The sequence below is a fragment of the Choristoneura fumiferana genome, chromosome 7 (assembly GCF_025370935.1).
Source record: "Choristoneura fumiferana chromosome 7, NRCan_CFum_1, whole genome shotgun sequence".
Lineage (NCBI taxonomy): Eukaryota > Metazoa > Arthropoda > Insecta > Lepidoptera > Tortricidae > Choristoneura > Choristoneura fumiferana.
Window position 1 is genome coordinate 2783596 of NC_133478.1, and position 26694 is coordinate 2810289.

The 26694-nt window shown below is 41.1% G+C and overlaps 2 protein-coding genes across 2 annotated transcripts in view; one reads left to right on the top strand and one right to left on the bottom strand.

The window, feature by feature from the left end:
* The window catches only part of east (enhanced adult sensory threshold), a 27987-nt gene extending 6470 nt beyond the window's left edge, over nucleotides 1–21517 (top strand). Inside the window, exons 4-13 of the mRNA XM_074090443.1 lie at nucleotides 1166–4813; nucleotides 6308–6374; nucleotides 8274–8477; nucleotides 9441–9573; nucleotides 10230–10254; nucleotides 10287–10430; nucleotides 10954–11100; nucleotides 13028–13179; nucleotides 13571–15194; nucleotides 15676–21517. Coding sequence (XP_073946544.1) covers nucleotides 1166–4813; nucleotides 6308–6374; nucleotides 8274–8477; nucleotides 9441–9573; nucleotides 10230–10254; nucleotides 10287–10430; nucleotides 10954–11100; nucleotides 13028–13179; nucleotides 13571–15194; nucleotides 15676–16329 — 6798 coding nt within the window. The 3' untranslated portion in view covers nucleotides 16330–21517. The remainder of the gene's footprint in view (nucleotides 1–1165; nucleotides 4814–6307; nucleotides 6375–8273; nucleotides 8478–9440; nucleotides 9574–10229; nucleotides 10255–10286; nucleotides 10431–10953; nucleotides 11101–13027; nucleotides 13180–13570; nucleotides 15195–15675) is intronic.
* The window catches only part of LOC141429886 (homeobox protein MOX-2-like), a 9360-nt gene continuing 1406 nt past the window's right edge, over nucleotides 18741–26694 (bottom strand). Inside the window, exons 2-3 of the mRNA XM_074090445.1 lie at nucleotides 23931–24076; nucleotides 18741–22231 (exon numbers count right to left, since the gene is read on the bottom strand). Coding sequence (XP_073946546.1) covers nucleotides 22136–22231; nucleotides 23931–24076 — 242 coding nt within the window. The 3' untranslated portion in view covers nucleotides 18741–22135. The remainder of the gene's footprint in view (nucleotides 22232–23930; nucleotides 24077–26694) is intronic.

The following is a 26694-nucleotide window of genomic DNA, read 5'->3' on the forward strand; positions in this document are numbered from 1 at the left end:
ATTACATTTAATAATCCATAACAGCTCATACTACTTGCATTATATCAATAAAACCTACACTCAGCGTAGCTTGTCATCGCTCATCAATCAACGTCATTCTGAAAATAATGCCACGCGTGGCGAAGGCGACTTGCGTGCGCCACCGTACGCCCATAGTTCTGTCACATGTTGCGGTCAAAGCCACATTACAACACGACGCGAGTGAAAATAATAAAAATATTACCGATAGTGATTCCGGGGCGAGTTTTACACCAAAATCTGTTGCGTTGTTCAAGATCTGTCCAGTTTTTCCAGTAAAAAGTCGCGCAAATGCGCACTGTGCACGCCACATCGCCGCCATTTTGAATAGCGAATAGAGCGAATTGCTACAAGAGCAATAAGAACTATATTATTCGTTTCGAAGGAAACATTATGGCGGACGCCTGCAGACATTTGGGCTTTTCAAAAATCGTTTTCTAAGTTTAATCGTGTGTTTATATTGAACTTTTTCGCATATTATGGTGCGTTGTGTGTCTAATTAATGTTTTATTGTGGTTTTTGGATGTTTCATTGGATAAAATGTGAGTATATTGTGAGGACATAGCAGACGTGCGCCACGGCTAGGGAAATGGTTTGGGGCTTTCGTTCGTTCGACGCACACGCACTGTCAGCTGGGTAGGTGGCGTTACATGTCAATCGGCCTAAGGCCACCAAAACATGACTTTTTCATGACTTTCCGGCACGATTTTCTCCCCAACGAGCGATGTAAACAAGTATTTCAAAGCATAATAAGTCGTTCTAAATTGTTATTGTTGAATATGGCCATGTATATTACCATGAAATTAAATCAGTTTGAACAAATAGTGCGCGAACTTGTTGGGTTGATGCGGTTCCCAGCTTTTGTTTACGACTGTTTTTCTGTCGATTTTAACTCGCAATGCAAATGTCTTTAGCCTCTTATCATCTCATATTATATTTAAGAGCACAATTTCGTAGTCAAAACTGTGAATAAATAAGTATATCCCGTTATAATTTAACAATCTGGTAAAGTAGTAACGTCACTCGTTTTTAAGTGAGATGCGAATGTATTTAGCGTCATATTTTAAATGAATGCGTTGCTAATTGTAATTCTAGGGTGCTTTAAGTTTGTTTTTATCGTTTTTCAGGTTGGGCCTGCACCCTGTAGAGGCATATTATGGCTCAATGTCGTTCTAACACAAAGATTAAGGATTCCTTGCGAACGAGAGGTGCTTTAAGTGGCGCCAGAGAAGACAGTGGGTGTGACACCAGCCTCGAAGAGCCCTCAACTGATTCCCACCAGCACGACTCAGACGGGGACGACTCTAGCCCACAAACCCGAAGTAAACCTCGATCGACCTCTACCATCGGTCTTAGGTCCAAGTCCAGAACTGACAACCAGTTTATACCTGATGTCGGAAGTACGGGATCATCTCCCACCACACATTCCAACATGAAAACAAAACAATCGAAAGATGAGCTTGATAAGAGCATTGATGAGGAAACTACTATAGAACCTAAGACCCGCCAGGCCCGAAAGAAGGCTTCTGACCTCGGCGAGGAAGATAAAAACAGAACCAGCCAGGATGAATCCAGGGCTTCCAAAGAGACAAAAAAAAATCTAAAGCCTAAGGCTGTGGTTAAGAAGCGACCTCTGGGCATCCGGAAAGCCTTAAGGAGCAAGAAAGTGGTTGCAACTGCTAAAGGAAAATTAAAAAATGTTATAAAACAGACTGTGACTAGAGGCAGGAAGCCTGCAGCAAAGACAGAACGAGATAATTCTCAAGACAAAGATACCGTCCCATTGATACCAGCTTCAGAAATAAAAAAGGAGCCAGTTGACGATACTACACCTAACTCTAGGTCCTCGAGTCCCAAAATAGCTGGTAGGAAGCAGAGACTCACTTCTGATAAAATAATGATGAAGTCTGTCCTCGGGGACTCCCCTAGCAGCCTGGTGCTGGGCCCGCGCACCAGTCCCTACTCCATGCGCTCCGAGAGGAGCAACAGCCCTTCCATGGTTGAAGCTAAGAACCTTAGGAGTGGGAAGCCACGGAAAGTTAAAAACTTGTTGAATGAGGTTGTGATGAAGGAGCAAAATAAGCGACGCAGGCTGCTTTCCGACTCTAAGAGTAGTGATATTGCTGATGGTACTGAGGAATGCAAGAAAGTCAAGAGAGGCCGCTCTTGTTCCCGGGATGGTAGTGAGATCTCCAAATGTTCCGACATCACCGAGTCCGATGTGAGCCTAAGCGAAACACTACTCGAGACAGATGGTAAGGAGCTCAAGAAAATAATAGAAAAGCCGAAGACTGACCTAGATTTAGATTTTGAAAGTAATGTACAGATCTCTATAGTGGAAAAAGTGCCTTCTCTTGTTGATCCTAAATTAACCGAAAAATTGAATATGGAACCTAGTTGTAACATAAATGAAAAGAATAAGAAGAGTATGAGCTTAAAAAGAAGTACTTCATTAGACTCAGACAACAATAATAGTAATAGGCTAAAATTAGAAAATTTAAATTCATCCGACGCGGAAGACAAGAAGTCGAGGAAGACTGAAAAGGATACGCTTTTTGAAGCTCGCAGTAGTATACTGACTAGTATGTCGAAAACATTTAATTCGAAGGAGGTGTCGAAGAATATAAGAAAGGCGAGGAGGGGGAGGAAGGTAGCTGCAGCGGCACGGCCGAGCCCCGGTATGGGGGCGCCCGCCGCAGAGCCTGCGCGCCGCGCCAGTGCCGCTGGTGCCATCGCCGGGGACCCCGCCGACGACAAGCACGAGACCCTCGAGACTCTGTCTAAAGAAATCGATGATCTCATCAATAACCTCGACCAAAATATAGATCGCGACCATGAATTGGCCAACGAATCTACCGTAGACAATACTGACCAAATGCAGACCAAATCAGTTTCCAAATTCTATGGTTCATCAAAACCTCTTGGAGATAACAATAGTATAATTACCCCTGAAACTCCTGTAAAAGACAAGGAAGCTGTGACTACTGTAACTGCTGAAAACACCCCATCAAAGATTGATGATAGTGAGAATATAAGACTTCATTATGAAGAAGATTCATTAGAAAAAGCCGTAGATAATGCTAAACCAGAAATATCTTACAAAGTTAGCACTGTCGCGAGCATAGATAAACTCATGGATAGGCTGAAAGTCTTTGAAGAATTTGATAAGAAGAGGCAGCGACAGGAGTCTGAAACAAAGTCTATAGACAACAAAACCGTTATGGTTACTAATGATGTAGTTTTAATACCTAAATCGGGAGCAGATATAAAGCCTCTCAAGGATGTCCAATCTGTGAGATCTCCAGAAAGACCATTTGAAAAAGAAAATGTACTGAGTTGCTTTGAAAACAACTCTGCAATATCAATAGTTAAAAGAGATCATGTAAGAAAGTCTATTGACATAGACCTACCCAACTCTGTTACCCTTATAAAAAGAAATAGTTTCAGTTCCAGAAAGGAATCAACAAGCTCAAACCACTCTAAAGAATCTGATGCTATTAGCATTTTTGAGAAGTCACTGGGCAAAGATGTGACATTGACTGAAATCAGGAAGTCTGTTGACAAATCGGCTACCACTGCTCAGGTGGACCTGCATCAGTTTGCAACTCTACATCCAAATAATCCCACTGCTAGCATAAAAGGGGTGGTGTTGGATACTAGCCAGATATCAATAACGCCACGGGTGGTCACGGACTCGAAAGAAATTCGCAAATCAAGAGAATCATTGTCGCGAAAATCGTCCGAATCTGGTGTTGAGGCTGAGGAAAAAATGGCTACAATAGAAAAAATCAAATCGCCGCCACCACAAATCAAGTCGCCGCCACCACAAATCAAGTCGCCGCCTCCGCAAATCAAGTCGCCGCCTCCGCTTATCAAGTCGCCACCTCCGCAAATCAAGTCGCCACCGCCGCTAATTAAATCACCACCACCTCAAGTAAAGTCGCCACCACTCCAAATTAAGTCGCCCGTGTCGCCATCTGTGTTGACACAGCATGATGTAGCGGTTCTCGCTGTAGCAGCACCCGCGCCGATCTCCACAATGTCTCCAGAAGTCGAGCCGATGGAGACTGAAACAGTAGCGCCACCGTTAGAAATCGCCAAAGCAATTCCTGAAGACATATCGCTGTCCACTGAGATCCCAAAAGTTGATAGCGTAATACCGCATGAAGCTAAAGTAGAAGAAACAGTTGTACCAATAGAAAAGACTGAGGTTGTGCCAGAAGCCATGGCCGTGGCTACAGTAGAAAAAATAGAAGAAAAGGCTCCTGAAAAGCCTGAAGAAAAAGAAATTAAAGAGTTAGAGGGTAAGACTGAAAGGCCTGTGGAAAGCAAGCTGTCCGAAACTGCCGAGCTGGCTAAACCGGGCAAGAGTCCCGGGAAAGGCAACAAATCCGCGCGAAACTCTACCGAGAGCCAGCCTGGCCCCAGCAACGTACTCCACGAGACGCCAGAAAGCCAGAAGCGTAAAGAGAACGTGCTACGTACATTAGGCCTCCTCACGCACAAAGCCGCCAAGGAAGCCAAGATAGAGAAGTTGAAAGAAAAACAGCGTATTTACGGGGCCAACATGAGCGGTATGATGAACAAGAAGTCTTCAAAAAGCTCTGGGGACTATACGGGGACACTGAAGACTGTGATAAAGCTGAACAGAGGGACCGGAGACAGGGAGAAGAAGAAATACCGGAGTTCCTTGAAGATGACGTTCGCGAAGAGCAAGCATCGGTCGGCGAAGCCCGTGCCAGAGGTGGGCGACCCAGCAGACGACGACGCTTACTACACCATCGAACGTCGCGAAGTAAGTTGCATTTGTTTACTACCTCACTTCTAGTTACATGATATACTTTAGTGCTACGAGAGCTACGGCGTAGCACTTCCGGTTTATAAAAACTCATATATTGTTTTACATAACTTCAATTTGTCTAGGCCCTTAATCATAGGACTCAAGACATCAGACTGATCGTTATTTACCTTTGTAGAATGCTTCAATATCTATTCCTGAAATATTTTTGTTCTCCTCTAATTGCACTTAGACAGCTATATTGTATACCCTGATCGTAACAATCGACCGAATTAACTGCTCTACCATTTTTATGACATTTCCTACAACAGAATGAAAGGAATAAGGTTGATTTTCGCATTTACTTGCATGTGAAAGTAGCCTTTCATATTTTAAGCCGTACAACTGACATTGAACCTTAGGGTAAGTGGAAAGGAATTTCTTGGTCGAAAAAACCGTTGATTTATGTATGCAAGGATGTAACGGATGTGGTTTTAACGGAACCGAAAGCGGAACCAGATGTTATCAATTTAGTTTATCGGAACCAGAAACGGAATCGGAACCGAAAACTGAGCCGGAACCAGAATCGGAGCCTGAGTGATAGGTGGACGAGATGTTAAGGGTAGATCTTCTAAACCTGAGGGTCTATTGAGTAACGTTTCTGATGCTCGCGATCACAATCCGCTCCAAAAGTCTAGAACTAGTCGCATACAAAAACTGACATTAGATTGTGTCAGAAACGTTACATAATTAGTCTTATGTTTGTTTTTAATGTACTCGTACGCCGCTCATGTCCAGTCGCCGCGGTAAACATTGACATCCAATATTACTTCCGTTCCGTTTCAAAAGTAACGGAAACGGAATCGGAGCTCTGTAACATCCCTGATGCAGTGTTTTTTTTTAATTCAGAATATTTCAGCAGATTAGGTTATTTTTAATGATCATCCCTCTAATTTGAATCGGTATTTTCGATTCAAGATGAAGACTTTGAATATTAACCGTGTTTATTTACTTTCTATCATTTAGTACATGGAAAATCGTCCACTCGAATCGACTATTTGAATTCGCGCCAAAATTAATAAGGTCCAAAACGAGTTTTGTCAAAATGCAATTGTGCTGAAAAATCTTCAAAAATCAAGTGTACCATTTCTTGCAAGGCCGGTAACGCATCTGCAGTCCTGACGGTGCTGCGGATGTCTATTGGCGATAATAATCACTTACCATCAGGTGAACCGTCTGCTCGTTTGTCTGCTATTTATTACATAAAGAAAATTTTAGCACCAAATTTCTATACAAATGGTATTTTTTCTGAGTCTTTGTCAATAGACAAGATTCCATTTTTGTCAATATTCAGGATGGACGGTGTTTTCGTTGTTGTATTTTAAATTGGCATATTTCTGCTTGAACGGATAATTTCAAGCTGTCGATTTTCCATTTGTAATAATAGTAAATCATAAAAAGACAAAACTTTAATGATTATGCCTTACTGACTGTTCTTTTGTTTGTCCCCAGGGTTTCGCCGCTGCCGGTACAGAGGGTGGGCACAGAAAGTCTTACAGTAACCGCCTTAACAATCATGGTGTGTGGATCTGTACACTCACCCCGATCTACTAAACTTGGGGCCAACACAATTGTATTTAATGTCATATATTTATGGTATTGCTTAATGAAATTTTATCCGAATTTCTTAGTCGACTGCATTTGTCGAAATTTTACTTAATTTATAAATTTTGTTTAATGAAAAGCTCAGTGGAAGCTGTAGTGTTCGCCCCGAGTTCTGTAAGTCCCTTTTAGAAATTGTCAGAAATCATATTTTTTTCCAATTAAAACTATATATATTTTCCAATTTAAAACTAATAATACTTAATTAATTATGACCGATGATGCCGCCCGATGATCAATCCAAAAATAGTTCTCTTTACCAACAGTTACATGTAGATGTATTTTCTATGGCTAATCTGTCAAAATAAACTGACTGAAAGACAGCACAGTCTAAAACACTGTAGTACAGATTTACCCCCTTATTCATAAAACTTAACAAGCCTATGTTAACTAACAAATGCTTTGTCCCTTTCTAACAAAAACAAATGTCGAAGTGACAGATAAGGACAAACGAATTTTAGCGGTATTTTAACTAAAATCGGTTTGATTGTCGTTTATGAATAAGGGGGTTAATGTTTTGCCATCATATTTTGTCAGAAAATTTCGCATTTATCTTTCTGTCTCAACTAGTTTACTGAAGTTTATTGAAGGTAATTGAGATAGAAGGATAAATACGAGCTTAACCGACAAAATGCGATGGAAAAGAATTAATCACTAGATTTTTAGCTAGACTTAGAATTTGCCGGCCATTTTCCTTGGCGATCATAGATAGAGTAAGAAAGGATTTTTCGAAAGCCCCTCAGGATAGCGCTACTTATTTTTCGTTCTTGAACGCGAGTGGATCCGCGGGATAAAGCTATTCTTAGTAAGGAAAACTCCGTGGTTTGATTGTTGGGACACCGGCAGTTACTGTTATACCACAAACACTCCATTGATTAGTGTTAACTGACGGATAAATGTAATGCCGTCTCCGTCTAATCGAACAAAAGAAAAAGAGACTGCATCACATTTAACCGTCAGTTAAGACTAATCGATGGATGGTGAAACAGCCCCTTAGACTACAGTTGAACAAATGTTTAAAATATGCCAGTTTTTAGTAAATAGACATTTTAATCTTGCCCAAGATGTGCAGCTAGCCAGCTACAACTCTTCCTGGTCCTTAAATCGCGTAATGATTTCTGATATTTTTTTTCTAAAATTTATTTAACTGACTAATAAATTACTTGTTTGTTGTTGAGCATCAGTTAAACAAGTTTCAAATGGTTCGGTTTATTTAACATATTTAAAAAATGCATGAAAATCACATTTCCCGTTCATTAAGGTGCCGTGTTCGATAACAATTACTTATAAGTATAACAAACTAAATCACAAATTATCATTAGATTTGTATGGAAGTGAAAGAATTGTTTGAACCACTCAAAAATATCTTAGCACGGTCTTATTATGTTGGAATAAGAGTCTGGTTGTATATATTTTAAGGGTGTTGGACAAGTTCACATTTTTAAACTCGACTGTACCTTAAATTTTCACGTTTTTTGGCAATATTGTGTTTATCACTAAAAGTAAACTATGTTTAAAAGTTCAATATCTCGAAACGGCTAAATCGATTTTGATGAAACATATCTAAGAGCCATCGCTAGAAAACCAGATTTCAATTAAAAAAAACCGCATTCAAATCGGTCCACCCTTTTAAGACCTACGGTGCCACAGACAGACACACATAGCGGTCAAACTTATAACACCCCTCTTTTTGCTTCGGGGGTTAAAAATAGCAAATTGTATTAAAAATAACTTTGTTTTTTAAAGAATTGCCACAGAATTTCATGAAAAACTATAGTTACTTTTGCCCTTAGCTAATAAAGACTAATATTATTAGAAGCGGAAGCTACTCCAGAGCCCGTGGAGTCCAAGGAGACTCTGAACTTGGTGATCCCGGAGAAGGCCTCGTCCTTCAGCATCCACCCGGGCCGGCTGTGCCAGGACCAGTGCTTCTACTGCGGCGGCAAGTTCGGCCTGTTCGACACGCCCTGCCACATCGCACAAATGAAGAGTCACGAGAGACAAAAGAAGGTTTTGGACAGTGAGTTTTACTCAGTTCTTCTTAAATGCCACCGATAAAGTACAAATCTATTAAACGTTTTTCTATTATACTAGCCGTTACCTCTCAAGCGGGAACTGTGCAATTTTCTGGGATAAAATAAAACTATCCTATGTCGTTCCCCGGGACGCAAACTATTTGTATACCGAATTTCCTCTAAATCGGTTTAGCAGTTCAGACGCGATAAAGTAACAAGAAGCCGTTACCTTTCAAGCGGGAACTGTGCAATTTTCTGGGATAAAATAAAACTATCCTATGTCGTTCCCCGGGACGCAAACTATTTGTATACCGAATTTCCTCTAAATCGGTTTAGCAGTTCAGACGCGAGAAAGTAACAAGCAAACAGACTTACAAACTGTCGCAGTTATATTATTAGTGGCTGTGACAAAGTGACAGACAAAGCACGGATGGATGAGCCAGGCGATCATTTGGATCCTTTTTGCAAGCTCTTATGTAACATGCCCATTTTATGTATTTATGATGGTAAATGTTTCCACTGTTGCTATTTAATTTCCTCGCAATTAAAGTGAAAAGCTCGAGCATTAAGGTGCGCGTCCACTGCATCGGAATCGGAGCGGACGGATTTGTTGTTTTGTCTAAAGTCAAAGTCAAAATATCGTTATTAGGCTATAACAAGCACGTATGAATGTCAAAAAAAATCTACCACCGGTTCGGAAAAACCGATATAGATATAGATTTCTATGGTACAGAAATGCCGATCCAGTGCACGCAGTACCATAGAATTCTAACAACAAATCCGTCCGCTCCGTACGCTCCGATTCCAATGCAGTGGAGTGGAGCAAGTGCAGTGGACGCGCAGCTTTAAACCCATTTTCCCCTCGACGTGTCTATCGACCTCCGCCGTATCGGATGGCTGTAACGTCTCGGGTAAAATGTCTCGTTTTATGCTCTTGTATAATCTAGTATATTATCGTAACGTTTCAGACGAGGAGCGTCTCACAATCGACAGCTGCCTGTGCGACGCGTGCTACCGCCACGTGGACCGGCGCGCCAACTGCCCCTCGTACCGCAAGCGCGCGCCCAAGCCGCACCAGGCGCCCGCCGCGCCGCACCACACGTGAGTCATCCCGCCCTGCTAGCTAGCTGACGCGGTTTCGAGATCAGCCTCCCTTTTTAAATTGTAGTTTCAAATGTTGTTTTTATTATGTTCCCTGTATTTTGCGAAAAGCGAATAAATATATATAAGTATTCCATTCTATTGAAATAGTTGATTGTACAACAAGAGCATAAAACGAGCTATTTTACCCGAGACGTTCATATAGCCACGTGCGGCAGTGGATAGACACGTCGAGGGGAAAATGGTTTTAATGCTCGAGTTTTACACTTTGCTTTTCATTTCTATGGCGAGGAAATAAAATATCAACAGTGGAAACAATTATTCACTTATTATGTACCTTTTATTGTTCATGCATCAGAATATAATTATATTTTTTTAGTTTTATTGAACTGTTTTATTAAAAAATATATATGTAGAAACTTCGTTGTGGCTGTTTACACCTTACACCTGATTGCCGTGGTCTTAGACGAAGATTTAACTTTATGCACTAGAGCTAGAGCATAAAAAGTCATTTTATGTCGCCTAGATCCAGCATAAATCCGAACTTATGAGCATGAGAAGTAAAAAATAATATTAATAGTGCTAACAACAGCCTACTGCAATTGCCTACTTCCATTCCACGACAGTAACTTACTATTGTATTGTTATTTCCGCAGGCAAGCCGAGAAGCCCCTTCCTCTGCTGGAGGGCGGTGGCGGGGGCGGGGCGCGGGCGGGGGCTCGGCGGAGGGCGAGGACAGCGAGAGCGAGCCTCCGGCGCGCGCGGCGCGCTGCCACGCCGCCGCCTGCGCCGCGCCCGCCGCGCACTCCATCAGACGCAAGTGGCTCATCAAGATGCGCACATGCGTCAACAAAGTGGTCAGTACTCACACCCTAAACTTATAGCTCCACGTAGCCCTGTGTTTAAGTTTCTAGATGACAGCGAACACTCTATCTCCCCCCCAAACTGGAGTTCGGGAAACTGAGGTTTTTTATTTCAATCATGATCATAATGTAATATATCATTTAATTCAATAATAGGTAACAAATCGTCACTACTTTGAAAAAATCTCGTATCTCAAATCAATACGTCAACAAAATTGAACCTTGACCCAATGGTCATAAAGTACACTCAGAAAAATTATCCATTTCGAGATACGAGTTTTATTTTAAGTAGTGACGAAATACAGTTAAGAAACATCTTGCCAGTTTGGCAGCCGATTAAGAGTACGTAAATCTTGTCGCGAACCCCCTACCGTCAAGTGGCCCCACTTTGAGAAACCCTGGCCTGGAGCATCATCATCATCATCAGAGCCCGGAGTCTTCGACGCACTTTCAACCTGTCATATAGTGTCTCACTCATCGACTTCCGATACTGTATAACCAGTGATGATCGTTGCAGCTGAAATTGGAGTCTGACTATCCGGGGCTGCACACGCTGGGGCTCTGCAGCGCGCACTACTCTGCGCTGGCGCCGCTGCTGGCCTGCGCGCTGTGCCGCCGCCGCCTCGGGAAGCACCACGCCGCGCCCCGCCCCCACACCCACCAGGTGCGCACAGACACACACACAGACACACAGACACACACGCTGGGGCTCTGCAGCGCGCACTACTCTGCGCTGGCGCCGCTGCTGGCCTGCGCGCTGTGCCGCCGCCGCCTCGGGAAGCACCACGCCGCGCCCCGCCCCCACCCCCACCAGGTGCGTACAGACACACACACACACACACACACACACAGACACACACTGGCCGGATATACCCCTCTTGCGTTTCAAACACACCTAAGCACCACCGGTGTGAAGCCATCACCATTCGCAAATATACGCTGTGCTATTTTTTTATTTCCATGAACTTTAAGGGAACATTTGGAAAAAATGTAATTTATTTACACATATTCTATAAACTATGCATAGAAAGATACATTAGAAAGTAATAACAAATAAAAATGGAAGACTAATAGATTGATTAACTAAGAAAAAATTGTCGAGTCAGTCTGTCAGTCGGAGTGTGGTAGGGCAGCACCATCATCAAAGCCAAACAGTTTCGCTGCTGGCTTCCATTTGTGACGGGTGCCTCGAATGCACATGCTAGTCGCTCTAAATATGGAAGTTATTATACGAGCTCTCAGCCAGCCCAAGACGCAGGGAACATTCGACAGATCAAGTGAAGTTTTCTCCAAGACACTAGCGGCTTAACTGTTGCTGTTTAAAAAGATAATCAAGAATAATTAATTATGCGCAGTGCTCGTTTTAAATTCTCACACATTTAGCAAAAGAAAGTTAAAAAGGTGGTTTTTATGATGTCTCTCAAGACAGTAATCAGTAACTTTATTTGCTAGAACATAGGTAGGTACAATAGTGGATGGTGGTATTTTACATTTTGGTCGCTATGTCTTACCCGCAAATGCAGGTGTACAAATATTTATCTATTTATCCTAAGTAATTTTACTATCCCAATTAAATAAAAACAATATTAAAATTATAATTAACAGTCACGTCAATGTCACTCGTTAAGTTTGTAAATTTTATAATTTGACCCTTGGGTCGATCGACTTTTTCTCGTTGCTATAGTTACGGTCTCCTGAGTCACTCTTTAAATCGTAAGTTTATAAGATTAAAATTTGCCAAACATGCATTTTTGTGGTAGTTTTAAGCCCCTTCTATAATGGTCATCTTTCTATAATGGTTTCTATAATGGTAAGCATGTTAGTATAATGTGACAGAACATTTCTTCTATTAAACTATACTACTTTTGTCCTCTCGCTAACGGGACGGAATAACAACAAGAAATATTTGATCCACTCCCTTAACAATGACTGTGAAGTATGAAAAATAATAATTCTTTAAAAAATCCTACTAATATTATAAATGTGTGAAAGTTTGTGAGTGAGTATGTTTGTTACTTCTTCAAGCTGAAACGGCTGGACGGATTTGAATGAAATTTAGCAAAAAGTTAGTTTATAGCCTGGATTAAAACATAGGATACTTTTTATCCCGATATTCCCACGGGATCGGGATAAAATCTCGAAACAACAACCGCTGGGCTAGAGTCATGAAATTTGACCATGATTGTTTTTAATGTAACGTCAATGAAAACAACGATTTAATTTTCGGGAATTTTTAAAAATCCCGTAATTTCAATTCAGCTGCTGGACTTAATGGTTTACGTGTGCGAAGCCGTTAATAAACACTAGTGTTGTCATAAAGTTAATTACCATGTAGTTTCCAATGAACTGAGCCGTCTGCCCAAGTTAACGGAAACCAATAAAAACACGGTGCAGATAATAGAGACACATTTATGAGAGAGAGAGAGAGAGAGATTTATTTACACATATTCGATACACAGAAAAAACACGTTAGATAGAAATAATAATTTAAAAAAAAACATGCGGCAAGCCACAACGCTTTTTTTCAGTGGGACCCTAGGCTGTGACGACACGAACGCCAGCATTATGAATGGTTCTCTCAATGTTGGCAGGGTCACGAGGAGCTGAACCCCCTGCTGGCGGCGGCCGGCATCCCGGCGCAGCTTCGCGAACAGTCGGTGCTCTGCAAGATGTGCCGCTACTACACCACTCTGCTGCAGCAGCCCGGACATAACGACAAGCAGGCCAGCTCCTACCGCCGGAGGTAACGAGCACCCTTTCCACCATGTGCGAGGATGTGTTGCGAGAAATGTGTTTTCCATCAACCAATTAGGTGGTAGGACCTTGTGCAAGGTCCGCCCGAATTGCTACCACCATCTTGCTCGCTAATCCTGCCGTGAAATAGCATGCTTGCACTGTTGTGTTTCGGCGTGGAGAGTAAGACAGCCGGTGAAATTACTGGCACTTGAGGTATTCCATCTTAGGCCTCTAGGTTGGCAACGCATCTGCAATCTTTTAAGACAAAAAGCTTTTAAGACATATCCAATTTTTTGTGGTAAACCCTACCGTACCCTAATTAACTAACTGCGTCCAAAAAACTTCCAATAAAAAATGTGTTAATGCTCGAAACTTAACGCTGAATGTTTCTATTCCAGGTTGTTACAAGTATACAACATAGAAGTGCCTCCGGAGTCCGAAAACGACGCGGAAGACTCGACCCAACAATCGGCGGAAGACAGCGCGCGTCGCAAGAAAGCGCGCGCTAAGCCAAAGCGCAAGTCTTCCGACCCTGACAAGACCGGCGAGAGCGAGTCCCCAGAGAGAACAGACAGCCCGGAAAAAGACAACATCGATAGTCAGCAAAAACCCTCACACCCTCTAGAAGAAGACATAGAAAGCCTCATTTCATCCAATAAAATACTGGTACCATCCGCGAAAACATCCACAGAACCGAGCTTGCAAAGCGATGGATCAGACCCCGACCAAATGGACTTAGATGGCCCAATAATAGACAAACAAACTGAACTACAAATACTACTACAGAAACAAAACAATCCCGCACAGTTCATGCACAACCAGGTGAATCTAACACAGAAACAAAGAAATCTACTGAAAGTACACAATCTAGGCATACAAAAACCAGGTTTACAACAGAGGATCAACGACAAAAACGCCCGCAGACTGCACAAGCTCGGACAGATGATCGTACAAAAAGACAAAATGGCCAAAAAAGACGACTTGGAGATATTCGATCCGGAAAAATCAAAGGACTTAACTATGGGCAATTTGTCCATAAACGAGGAATGCACGATCGAAAGCATACCAAACAAGAAACCAGCGGATATCAACACTTTGAAAAACAAATGGCAACAGTCCGAAAGCTTTACACAAGTCAAAAAGAATTTGAGCGAATTGTCCAAGAAACTAACAGTTGATAAGGAACCAAAGAAAGCAGAGGGTAAATATTCTAATCCTGTTCGAAGACTTGAAACCAATCCCTCTATATCTGTACGTGAGTTATTCCCTGGTGAAGAAGAAATGAATTTACAGTGCAACATTGAGTTCGGTAACGTGAAAGGCGCCACTCCTGAAGGCTGGGAGAAGTGTAATTCCACCATCCAGTACGACGTCGAGACTAAAAAGCTGTGGAATGAACTCCAAAGGCCATACGGGAATCAGTCCAGCTTCCTCAGACACTTGATTCTTTTGGAGAAATACTTCCGAAGCGGTGACTTGGTTCTCTCTCACGCGGCGACTCCTAACGCAGCTATGTACAGTGATTCAGTGCAAAGCCGGCTGCGCGCGTACGACAACGTAGTAAATGATACTCCAAGACGAAGCGAGCCGGCTATAAGCCTTATAGAGTTTAGGAAAAAGCCTACAGTGAACGGCAAAAGTTTGCTCAAGTCCAATCAGAATACTGAAGCGGAGAAGGACCCTAAGAAGTTTATGCCGCCGCCCCCAGCGTTCCCAAAACCTAAGGCTAAGGAGAAGAAAAACAAGCAGTTGCCGCCTGAACTGATAGCTATTAACACTCCCAATGCTCAAGGGAGGAAAGCTATACAGAATGTGTTGCACAACATCCAGCAATTAGTGAAGGGTGTGTCGGCTTCGGATCCGACGGAGGTGGCCGCGTCGCCGCTTCCAGCGCCGCTGCTCCCAGCGCCGCCGGTCAAATTTGACCCCCCCAAAGAAAAGAAGGAGACTAAGCCTGACACCCCGAAGAAGCAGAAAACGACGAGCAAACCCTGGCGGCCTACGCTTATGCCTATTACTCCGGTAAGTTTTTCCTTAAGACATTTGCACACTTTGACCTCCTTTTCTAACTAGTATATCTTGGTTTCTTAGACAGTCTTTGTAAATACTGTAATATTGTTGTGATGTTTTTCAAAATAAATCATTCATTCATTCATTCATTCAATTCTAACAATGGAGAACACTTTGGCGTGAAACAAATCGTACGTAATCGTAAAAAAATATGCCTCTGGTATGATTATTAAAAAAAAAAACATTTAATTTATAAAAACCAAAAAACCTTTAACCTAAAATTGCTAAAAGTGGCTCCGAAGCTGTAAACTTTCGTGTGCTCTGCCTACCCCAGTTGGAAATACAGGCGTGATGTTTGTGTGTGTGTGTGTATAAAACTAAAAAAGGTTTATCGTTTTACAAATTACATTTATTATCAACACCATTCGTGCGCTTTGCGTGTAATATTATATTATCATGTTATAACCTTGCTAACGCACAGGTTTTCCCACAGGAGAACTTGGCGCGCGTGGCACGAGAACCAGTCCAGCTCGCAGTGGACGGCCGCAGCCTGCCCAGCCTCGTCAAGGTCATGTCCTCCGGCAAAAAGTATCACATCACGCTCCAGGACTACAACAAGATGTGCGTCATGCGCCGCGAGAAACTGCAGCAGCTCGGCCACGACGACCCCAAGCCCAAGAGACCGTCCACTGACACGGAGACACTCATCACAGAAGTCCAGACCTCCGCCATGCTCGGCAACGGCGGCACCGTCCTACAAAACGTTTCTACAGACAAAGAAACCGACAAGAAACATCTAGAACTGGCCCAGATAGGGTCCAACGCGGCCACGATCCTCAAAAACGTCGGCTTAAAAAACATAACCATCGCTCCGATCACGCCCAAAACAGCCACAGTGACGTCGCAGACGTTCCCTTCGCCCGTCGTGTCTTCGCCCTCGCTGTTGGTGACGACGCCGATAAAACTACCCCAGTTGGGTCCCGCCGTTTCTATAACGAGCGAGATGTCCACGAATTTACCCATAATGGCGTCGAGCCCGATGATCATGCCGAAAATACCGAAGTCTTTGACGGTGATACCGCAGACGATCGCGCCGGCCGCCGCCGCCGCCGCCGTGCTGCCGTGTGCGGACGGCGCGCGCCCATAACGAAGCCTCATCCTCGTGCTGCTCCAGCGGCCCCCCCCGGCGCGCCTGGAGCCCCTAGTGTAGTGCCTCCGTGTAGTGACGAGTGACGCTCGAGGCCAGTGAGACACCGCAAAGCCTTATAATTATACTGTGTAAATATTAGTTAAGCGAGGACTCGATAGCGCTGTGAAGGACAATTGTGTTGATATCATACTCTCGTATTAGGCTACGTTTTTATTTGCGCAAATGATGCGAACCCCGCGAGTGCCTAGTAGCCTCAGTGCCGCGAGTTAACTCTGTTCTTTTTAAAGTTATTTTTACGTTTGATAGCAATTTTAATTTACCAATGAACTGGAGTAAATTAAAAGTGTTAACAAAGTGGGAATAATTTAAAAACGACTGTAATAAAATCGCCGAATCAGTATATTTTTATAAGAAACTTTAGTTTTCTTTATTCCTGATCCTTAAAATCATGTGACGATATGAAGTCGAAGTATAAAATAGATATGACGCTCGATATTGCTAAAGCTTATGATAATCAATCCAATAATTATTAGAATTGATTATTGTAAATCATGTTTAGGGTGTGATCCATATAAGGGTGGATTTTAGTAGTGGCATTTATATTTATTATCATTTTATGTAATCATTTTTTGTTGATATTTTATAATGACTTGTGAAATCGGGCTTGTATCGCATTTATAAGTTATCTCAGAACTGGCCCCTTTCGTATCATTTGCGTGAACTTGACTCCTGTATAGCGTAGTATAACTATAGTTTGTATAACACTGGAGCATATTTTTCCATCGTTGTAATAAGTAAATAATGTCTATACGCCAACTAATTCACATATATTCATAGTTTAGCAATATAGCACTAAAAATCTACCAAAAAAATATCATTCATGCCCAGGAAATTTCGGTACAGCCTTGTGTATGAAAGAAACTATATTTTAAAAGTAATTATTTTTATTGAATTGCATATTTTTAAGACACACGTTAATCATTGGTCCGCTTGAATCACAATACATGAACTAATTTTATAATAACTTACAAATAATTAACAAATCGGTTACACAATGGTTAGTTGATAATAGCACCGCAATTGTGTTTTGGTGATCGATTCGGTGCCCGGAGATATTCCTGTGTAATATAGCCCTATGTACTTCCACTGTACATAAACACTACACAGATGGATAGTTCCGATTTTTTATATAAAAAGGCTCATGTTGAGAATAAAATTGTATGTTAAAAATACTTATATCTATTGTTGAGAATTACTAGTACATATTTTATTTTTGGTCCAATGATATAGAATAAAGGTCCAACGTTATCGATTAGGTGTTGTACAGAGGCGAAAGCGTCTGCTGAGAATGCTCGTGTACCCATTATATGATATTTCTTTGATCTGACTGTACTTTGAGTTGTAACTATGTATTTTAAACTTTAGTTATGCCAACATGCTTGCTAGCTGTATAGCTTCCACTTTGTCAAATTTAAACCATTTAGCACACAAGCTAGACTTTCGAGCTGTACAAGAGGCGTAGAAGAGTTCTTAAAATAGCATATTAAAACTTTTTGAGTTCTAATACAGCTTAGCTAAAAAAATATTGAACAGGTGGTTTTGTATTATATTCAAGCTGTATAAGGATAGATTGTGTGCAATTTGGTTATTTTGTGTAAAACACTTAGAATATAGAATAAACCAGAAGCGTTACGTGATGAGACGACCAGAAACAAAGCGAAAACTTCGATCTTTTCGTGTTTTCGGTAGTTGAAAATTGCAACACTTTCTAAACGATGAAATGAGCATATGACGTCGTATTGAATTGGTAAATTTATCCACTGAAGGACTAATGAAATGATGGGTTCTTTGACAGGCAAAATATTGCTAGATAGCGTTAGTATAGAAACGTGGTCCGTTTGACGTTACAGTTTTGCTTGCGATTGACTTATTACTCGACTGCCCGAAGGAGGTTTATGTTTTTCGAGCGTATGTATGTATGTATGTCCATTTATTTGGTCCTCGCTGCAGCCAAAACGGCTGGACGGATTTTAACATATGAGGTATCATTGGATTCTTCATAACTGTCGGAGTGACACATAGGATATATAATATTTCAATATGACGTCTGCGAAAAAAAAATGGCAGAGGAGTAAAAAAATATTTTGTATTGTAACAATATGGGTATCAAATGAAAGCGCTTATAATTAGTACATTCTAAATATATATGGGTTATAGTACTTTTAATCTATCTTGATATAAAATATTAAATTAAAAAAAAACCGACTGCCTTAAAAACTAAAAGGAAGAAAATAAGTCTAGTGGTCTAGCACTCTGTTAAGTAGCTAATTTAAAGTTCAACAGTCGGGACCCATTTAAATCGTAACCAGCTCAAAAATTCTCGGTAAGGGGTCCTTGGGGGTTGGTTATTTTTTTATTTAATGTTTTATTTACTTTTGAACCAATCACAAACGCGACGCAAATGACAAACTAGCCAACAAGCTTGTCATAGAAACCATCATTGTCCAGAAATGATATTAAACTCTTAGAGTAATACCATTGGTTCAATAACATACACGTACATTGTTTCTGGCTTATTCTATACTCTAAGGTCATACATATTTGTGTAAACAATTAAATAAAACATGGAAAGTGCTTAAATAAATCTAAATCAGCTCTTACGCCTTCGGCAATAGGGCTGTATTTGAAAATCTTTGAGCACGTTATTATTTCCTTAAATACGTCAAATATTTAAGTTGCTCTTTTCTGTATTTGTATATGTAAAGTTGTACATGGTTATGAGTAACTGAAGTAAACTGTTTTTAGCGACTTAATCATTTGACATAAATCTTCGTTGTAATTTTTCGCTTAACTGTTCTTTGTCACTGCAGTTTTAAGAAAAAGACATTTATAAAGACAAAGTTATTTGCGCAACTAATCCTAGTTTTGTTTAAATATCGGTCAAGTGCGATTCTGACTCGCATGTGAAGGATTGCCGCCGTTCAATTGACATTGTTGAAATCGGGTAAAAAGGCCCAATAATTATTGTATGGCGATCTTAGATATGGCCATAGACATACTGAAAAGTTCCAGTGTCTTGTTACCGTTCACAAGATACAGCCTTGCGACTGACTAACGGAGTAACGGACCGACAGAGAGACTTCAGTATCTCCTTTTCTTTGGATACATAACCTTAAAAAATATATGAATAATAGAAAAACTTAAATCAGGAATGAGCTCAAATTATCTCTGACTTTGTCTCTAAGTGGATCTCTTTCTTAATAACCAAGTAAGTGGCATGTTACAAGTGAAAAATAACACGTAAATCATTGTACAGTCGAGTTCATAAACTTGTGAGCAAAAATTTGATCAAAAATATCTGAACACGCTTCTACGCCGTTAACAATAGAGTCGTGTTCAGATATTTTTGATCGAAATTTTGCTCACAATTTTATGTACTCGACTGTAGGATTGTACAAGCGTAGGCCAAACAGGTGCAGTAGTCATACCGTCACAGCAATCAACTAAAATATATTTCAATCACACCTGAGACTGCTCATCCAATAGAACTGTGCGTGCCAAAATCCACCAGATTACTTTATTTTTCTAGTCTCTCTCAAAGCACCGATATTTTAAAATCACGTCACCCGAAAATGCGATTCGAATGTGGTAAAAATCCTTGAGTTGCTTCAAAACTGCAGTTTAAATAAAATATCCGGCGAGTTAATAAGATGACGATTTGTTTTTTGCCAAATTTTCTTTCATTGCTTAAAGTATATAAATGACAGTCTTAATATGTTATTTTTCATTGTATATTCTTGAGGATTGAAAGTCTGAAAACACAATTAGTGAGATTAATCTCGGTAGATTTGAGCTCCAAAGTAGCATCCAAAATTGTGTAACTATAAGACGATGGATGAGATTAAAAGAATCTGTCCCTTGCACTGTCAAATTTTTATCTCTTTCTTTTCCTGGTTAATTTGTGGATTTTTCCTCGCACATATTTGGTGGTCAGTCTAGGAGTGGTTTTACATTATGCGGGACTCCGTAAGCTTACCCATAAGCTAAGGCATATGGGGGTAAAGTCACTAGCGGTGAGAGACACCGGCCAGCAGGACTACTACGAAACTCTAAACTCGGAATTTCGTATCGTACCATCCCTCTCGCTCTCGTATTAAATAGTATAAGTGTCAGAGGGACCGCACGACACGAACTTCGAGTTTCGTAGTAGCCCTGCTGGCCTGTCTAGCAAGCTTGCCAACATCTGTCAAACTAAGGTGTTAGAGTGGTATGGAAATATATGGTGGATGAGATAAATGCCCATTTTCATTGGTCGTTAGGCCCTATATGCGGGATATTGGATTTTTTTTAACACATGCGGGCGCAAGCAATCGATGAATTTCATTGGTCGAGAGACAACATGCGGGGAATACTTACTCGTATATCAACCGAGATTGCTTAATGCTTTTTATTGGTCGTCATATCTTGCAACGCTAGGCGCGACCGGCGAAAAACCGAAAGCGCATCCCTCAGTTTACTGACATTGAACTAACACGTAGAACGGCTGTTATAAGCACATCATGACAATCTCATACACCATCTCTTTCTGTCAGTGTATGTATTAAACAGTTAGAAAGGGTTGGAAGACGTGGTTACGCGTGTGCGTTTGATAAAGCCACTGTTTAGCTTGGTTCTGCACCTACGGCTGGCAACGCTTGGCAATCATATTGTTGGGGATAATGCAAATCCGCGTAACTACGCGTATGTGATAAATTTTGCCAAGATCCTATTTTCAAATTCATTGAAATAAAACATATAAAGTTAAAACTATCCCCTCTAAAACTACACGTAGTGCAGATACGCGGTATTTACATGAGGCAGATAAGCGGATTTGTACTATCTCCGACGATATCGCTCGCTATTTTCTAACCGATCCCCTAAATTACTTTCGTATGTACTTAGTTGTTTTACAAAATTGTGTAACACCGACGCCTCAACAGACGCATTCCAAGTTATTCTGCTAGTGTAAGTCCTTGGAAGTTCCATCGTACATTGTTTTCTCGTTCGCACAGCTCACTACAATCGCGAGCGCCGGTTACTCTTCCAAAGATAGCGAGGTAGGGTACAATATTATTGTGTTTAGTTTAATTCGGCTTGCTACGCCGGAGGTATGAATTTGTCTAATAAACATATCCTTATCTCATGACTATGGTGTTTTTTTTTTTAGTTTTAACCACTTACAAAACCCTTGTTGCCCGTACACTAGGTACCATTTCCTAAATTAATTAGCTCGCTCGGCTCACTCGTTGTACCTGTTGTTGTGTGTCTCAATTGTACCGAATTTTCCGGAAGTTAAATGGACAATAAAAGTGACTAATTAGTTACATTACCGAAATCTCTGAAGTCGGAAATGTTTGGCCCCTTCCATTGCCTATGAATATAATACAGTACAGGGGGTAAGAAAAAAATAGGTACAAAAACGCTGAATATTTTAAGTATCTATGCTTTTTCGGCTGCAGGTGTACTTTTATTTGGTGACAAAATTTAAATAACAATTAATTTAAATTTCGTCACAAACACAAAATTAGATGTCTTTTTCGCGATGTGCTGGTAAAATAAATATTTCTTCTATATCAGGTCTTTAACCCCATAGGCGCCTCACTTAGCTCGTGTGATATTTCTACTCCACTTATATTTGTGTTTGTACCTAGTAGGTAGAGCTTAAAGAAAATATTTTTTTAATAATATCCTAAATTACTCATACAATTAAGTAAATCACTCTTAACTTATGGTTATTCGTTAATATTTCACTATTTTTACTAAATTAATTCTGATATTCTTGATCTTTTTTCTTTGTATACTTCGCTGCGCCTTTGGTCCGTTTCCACTTCATCCTTCTGTTCTGAAACCAGACCTTGACCTGAAAAAAAAAACATTTTTTTTAACTCCACGTTTTTAAATTCGTCGTCGACGCGCCTTTGCTTTGTAATGATACACCGAGCTGTATGCCTCCTCTATATACAGGGGAACATTTAGATCAGTCAGTATAGGCAAATTTGAAACTAGGGGCATAGGTACAGTCGAGCTCATAACTTGCAAGCAAAAATTCGACCAAAAATAAAACATAGAAAGAGCATAAAATTATCATATAATCATATAATCCTCATTAGTTCAGCGACTTTAAATAATGGAGTCTTTGAATTTTCCTTTTTTCATACAAATTAAATACTAGAATCAATGTATGCCATCCTAGAACACAACTGACGTCGCCTGTCACGCTACAAACATCAAACATTTTGCTTTACACTGCTTCTTGGAATAAACTTAAAAGTGTAATAAAAAATAAAAAAACTTATTATTTTTAAAAGTCGCTGAAATAATGTTGTTCAGTTTCAGGAGTATGATCTATGTTTTAATTATTTGCTCATATTACAGGCCACACCCAGTCGAATATTTGATAAATAAAAATAGCTAAATAAAAACTGACTTCCACAGGTGCCACCGACGCACATGTGCGTTTAAAATAGTTATGACAGCGGCATTGGGCGAAGTTCCGAAAACGCATATATGCGTCGGTGTCAGTGAATGCGTTAAACTTAGTATGGGCTACGCCGTAGCACACGTAGCAAGCGCTACGCCTCGTAGCTCCTCTCAACAGTGCTGTGTGTAGTGACGGTTTTAAAATACGGAACGGAAGATTTATAAAATGACATTCGTGTTCTATTAATTACAACATCCTTACTAATATTGTAAATGTGAACGTTTGTTTGTTTGTTATGCTTTCACGTTTATAGTCACCGATCGTGATGAAATTTGGTGGAGTTTGTTTGAGACCCGAAGAAGGGCATAAAGATAGTTGTATCCCTGAAAATTGTATAATTCCCGCAAGCGCGTCATAAACGAATTATTTCCAGACGAAGTCGCCGGCAACAGCTAGATTATCCCTGCTATAAGTGACCTTGGTGAGTTGTCGCATTGAAGCAACTGCGTTAAGTAAGGTATATAGGCACAACCCCGATTTCGTACCGACGAAGACACAGAGGTAGTTAACTCGCGGGGTAGTAGTGTGAACAACTCTACCTGCCATTCAGTGAGGTGCAGCGCGACGGCGACTTCACACCGCGAAGGCACGGAGGTAGTAATGTGAACAGCTCTACCTGCCGTTCAGTGGAGTGCAGCGCGACGGCGATTTCACACCGCAAAGGCACGGAGGTAGTAATGTGAACAGCTCTACCTGCCGTTCAGTGAGGGGCAGCGCGATGGCGATTTCACACCGCGAAGGCACGGAGGTAGTAATGTGAACAGCTCTACCTGCCGTTCAGTGAGATGCAGCGCGACGGCGATTTCACACCGCGAAGGCACGGAGGTAGTAATGTGAACAGCTCTACCTGCCGTTCAGTGAGGTGCAGCGCGACGGCGATTTCACACCGCGAAGGCACGGAGGTAGTAATGTGAACAGCTCTACCTGCCGTTCAGTGAGGTGCAGCGCGACGGCGATTTCACACCGCGAAGGCACGGAGGTAGTAATGTGAACAGCTCTACCTGCCGTTCAGTGAGGGGCAGCGCGATGGCGATTTCACACCGCGAAGGCACGGAGGTAGTAATGTGAACAGCTCTACCTGCCGTTCAGTGAGGTGCAGCGCGACTGCGATCTCGTACCGGCGCAGGCGCGTGAGGTAGTTGGCGCGTGTGAACTCGGCCTCCAGACTGCGCACTTGCGCCTTCGTAAACGCCGTGCGCTCCTTACGGCTCGGGGAACGCAGCTCTGCGGCAAACCAACACGTTTAAAACCCTAAAGTGGAGACCTCACTGGACTGGGCGAGCTGCTGCGCGAGGCGAACGCATGACGTATTTCAGTAAGTATGCAGGGCGTCCCACGGCTATGCCACATGGAGGGAAAGTACCTTAAATATTGTACATGGAATATTTTACTGAAAGAAAACATTATTTTAATTTAAAAAACAATTTAAACTGCATTCATAGATTTTTAAATAATTACATGGTTGAACCGGGAATCGAACCCGCTACACAAGAAAAAAATATCCTATAGCTTTATCATACCGGTCGAAAGGCTTCATTATAAGGATTATTTTTTGCTAAATAACACAGTGTCAGAAATACAAGGAAAACCATGAATTCGGGACAAATAAGATGGCCGCCGAGATCCCCAGGTCTGACCCCGTTAGATTTTTTTTATGGGGTTATGTAAAAAATGTAGTTTACAAGAACCAGTATGAAAGTGTCCACGAGCTACAAACAGAACTTAGACGTATTATTCTAAATATCCACCACAACAAGATCAAAAAATCGGCAGGGAGTGAAATAATCAAAAGAGTGCGACTTTGTATTCAACAGCATGGAACTCATCTTGAGCATTTGTTAAATTGATTAATTTTGTATTAAAAATGTTAAAATTCATAGTCTTCCTTTTATTTCTGACACTATGTTATTTAGCAAAAAATAATCCTTATGATGAAGCCCTGCGATCAGTATGATAAAGCTACAGGGTATTTTTTTTTCTCGTGTAGCGGGTTCAATTCCCGGTTCAACCATGTAATTATTTAAAAATCTATGAATGCAGTTTAAATTGTTTTTTAAATTAAAATAATGTCTTCTTTCAGTAAAACGTTCCATGTACAATATTTAAGGTATTTTCCCTCCATGTGGCATAGCCGTGGGACGCCCTGTATTTACATTGTTGACGAATGATTTTGTTCGATTCCTCAAAATCTCACCGAAAATGGATGTTGCGCGCGGCGGCTGACTCAGTGGAGACTCAGCTTAACACGTTTCTTGCTCCCAAACAAAATGCTTTGATAGTCACACGTCCAAGTGTGCTTTGGGGACAGTTTGAAGTTGTGAACCCATAGTGGAAGCACGGACTCTTGAACAAAAGTTTCATGATCCCACATTGGGGACACCCGGACAGGGAAAGTGTTAGAGTAAGTTTAAAATGGTTTTAAATATCAACGCGTTTTTTTATCATTGACCAAATTGTAGCTTGTGTAAGTTTGAGGTATGCCAGAATCGTAGCAAGTGGAAGGATGTTGGGAAAGTGGCGTGATTTCATGTATGTACCTATGTATGTTGTGTGCGTGTGTCCTAATCAAATTTCAGTCAATCCGACCTCCACAAGTTAGTTAAACGAACCTAGTAAATGACACCGCAAAAATAACTTTTTTGCAACGGGTCAGTGACTAACGAAGTTAACTATTTGAATAAAATAGCTCAGTTATAGGTAGGTATCCTATCATAAACCACACCTGCACAGGACGCTAGTAAACACGAGTAAACAGCGTAGGCGCCGGCGCAAGAGATTGTTTACAAGAGGTTCGCTGCGAGCTACGGCGATCGGTAACAGCTGGGGTAAACAGTGGAAGAAATAAAATTGGAAAGGTTTTATTAGCTTGGCAGTAAATAAAAATCTATGTTCACCAGAAGAGGTGAACATAGATTTTATTTTGATACTTACTTATGTATTTATCGCGTGTAAATGATTCATCGGTCGTTGAAGTGGCAATGGGCGGCCGGCCATATAACATGGAGAACAGATGGCCGTTGAGGTTCAAAAGTTCTCGAAGGCAAGTGCAGCGTATATAGGTTGTCCACGACGTGGATGGTGACCAGAGGGCATATTGTGTAAACGATTCTGACACTCGCGATCACATCGAATGACAGTTTTTGTATGTGAAAACTTTTATTTGATTGTGGTCGCGAGTGACAGAAACGTAACGCAATTACTGATGTGCCAAAGGAAACTTTCCAAAATTGCGGAATTTTTCATATAGGAAAATTTAAAGAAAGAAAGAAAATACATTTATTCACAACACAAGATACAACAATATAGTATTAAGTTGAAATAGACAACACGTAGGAAATAAGTATGTGTCATTGCGGTTGTGAATCGGATCGGACACTGGCTCAGCATAATGCTGAAGCGTTAATAATAAACACCCCAGCGCTGAATTTCGGAAACTTCTCTAAATTTTGTATGGGGATTGAAACTTTCGTTTCTTAATTTTTTTTATATTTCTTGCGGAAACACATTATATAGCAAATTTCATCGAAATCATAATGCTATCTGCTCTAAATCCGTTTCCGTGATTGATCGTATAGACACAAATGACTCAAAGAATAGAAAGATACGACGATGTAAATAAGGTAAATAAAATACTACATAAAAGAGTAAAAATCAAGTTAAGAGATTAATCGTAATAGTATGTAGTTTTATCCCGCGCCTTCGTGCCCGTTACTAGGAAATAAATGTAAGGTAAACGTCCGAGAACTCGACACGCCAATGCCCAATAGACGACACCCTGCTGTCATCTTTATTGCTGATGACATAAGATTAAAGATGCCAACTATTGGGACAGCGACGAGCAC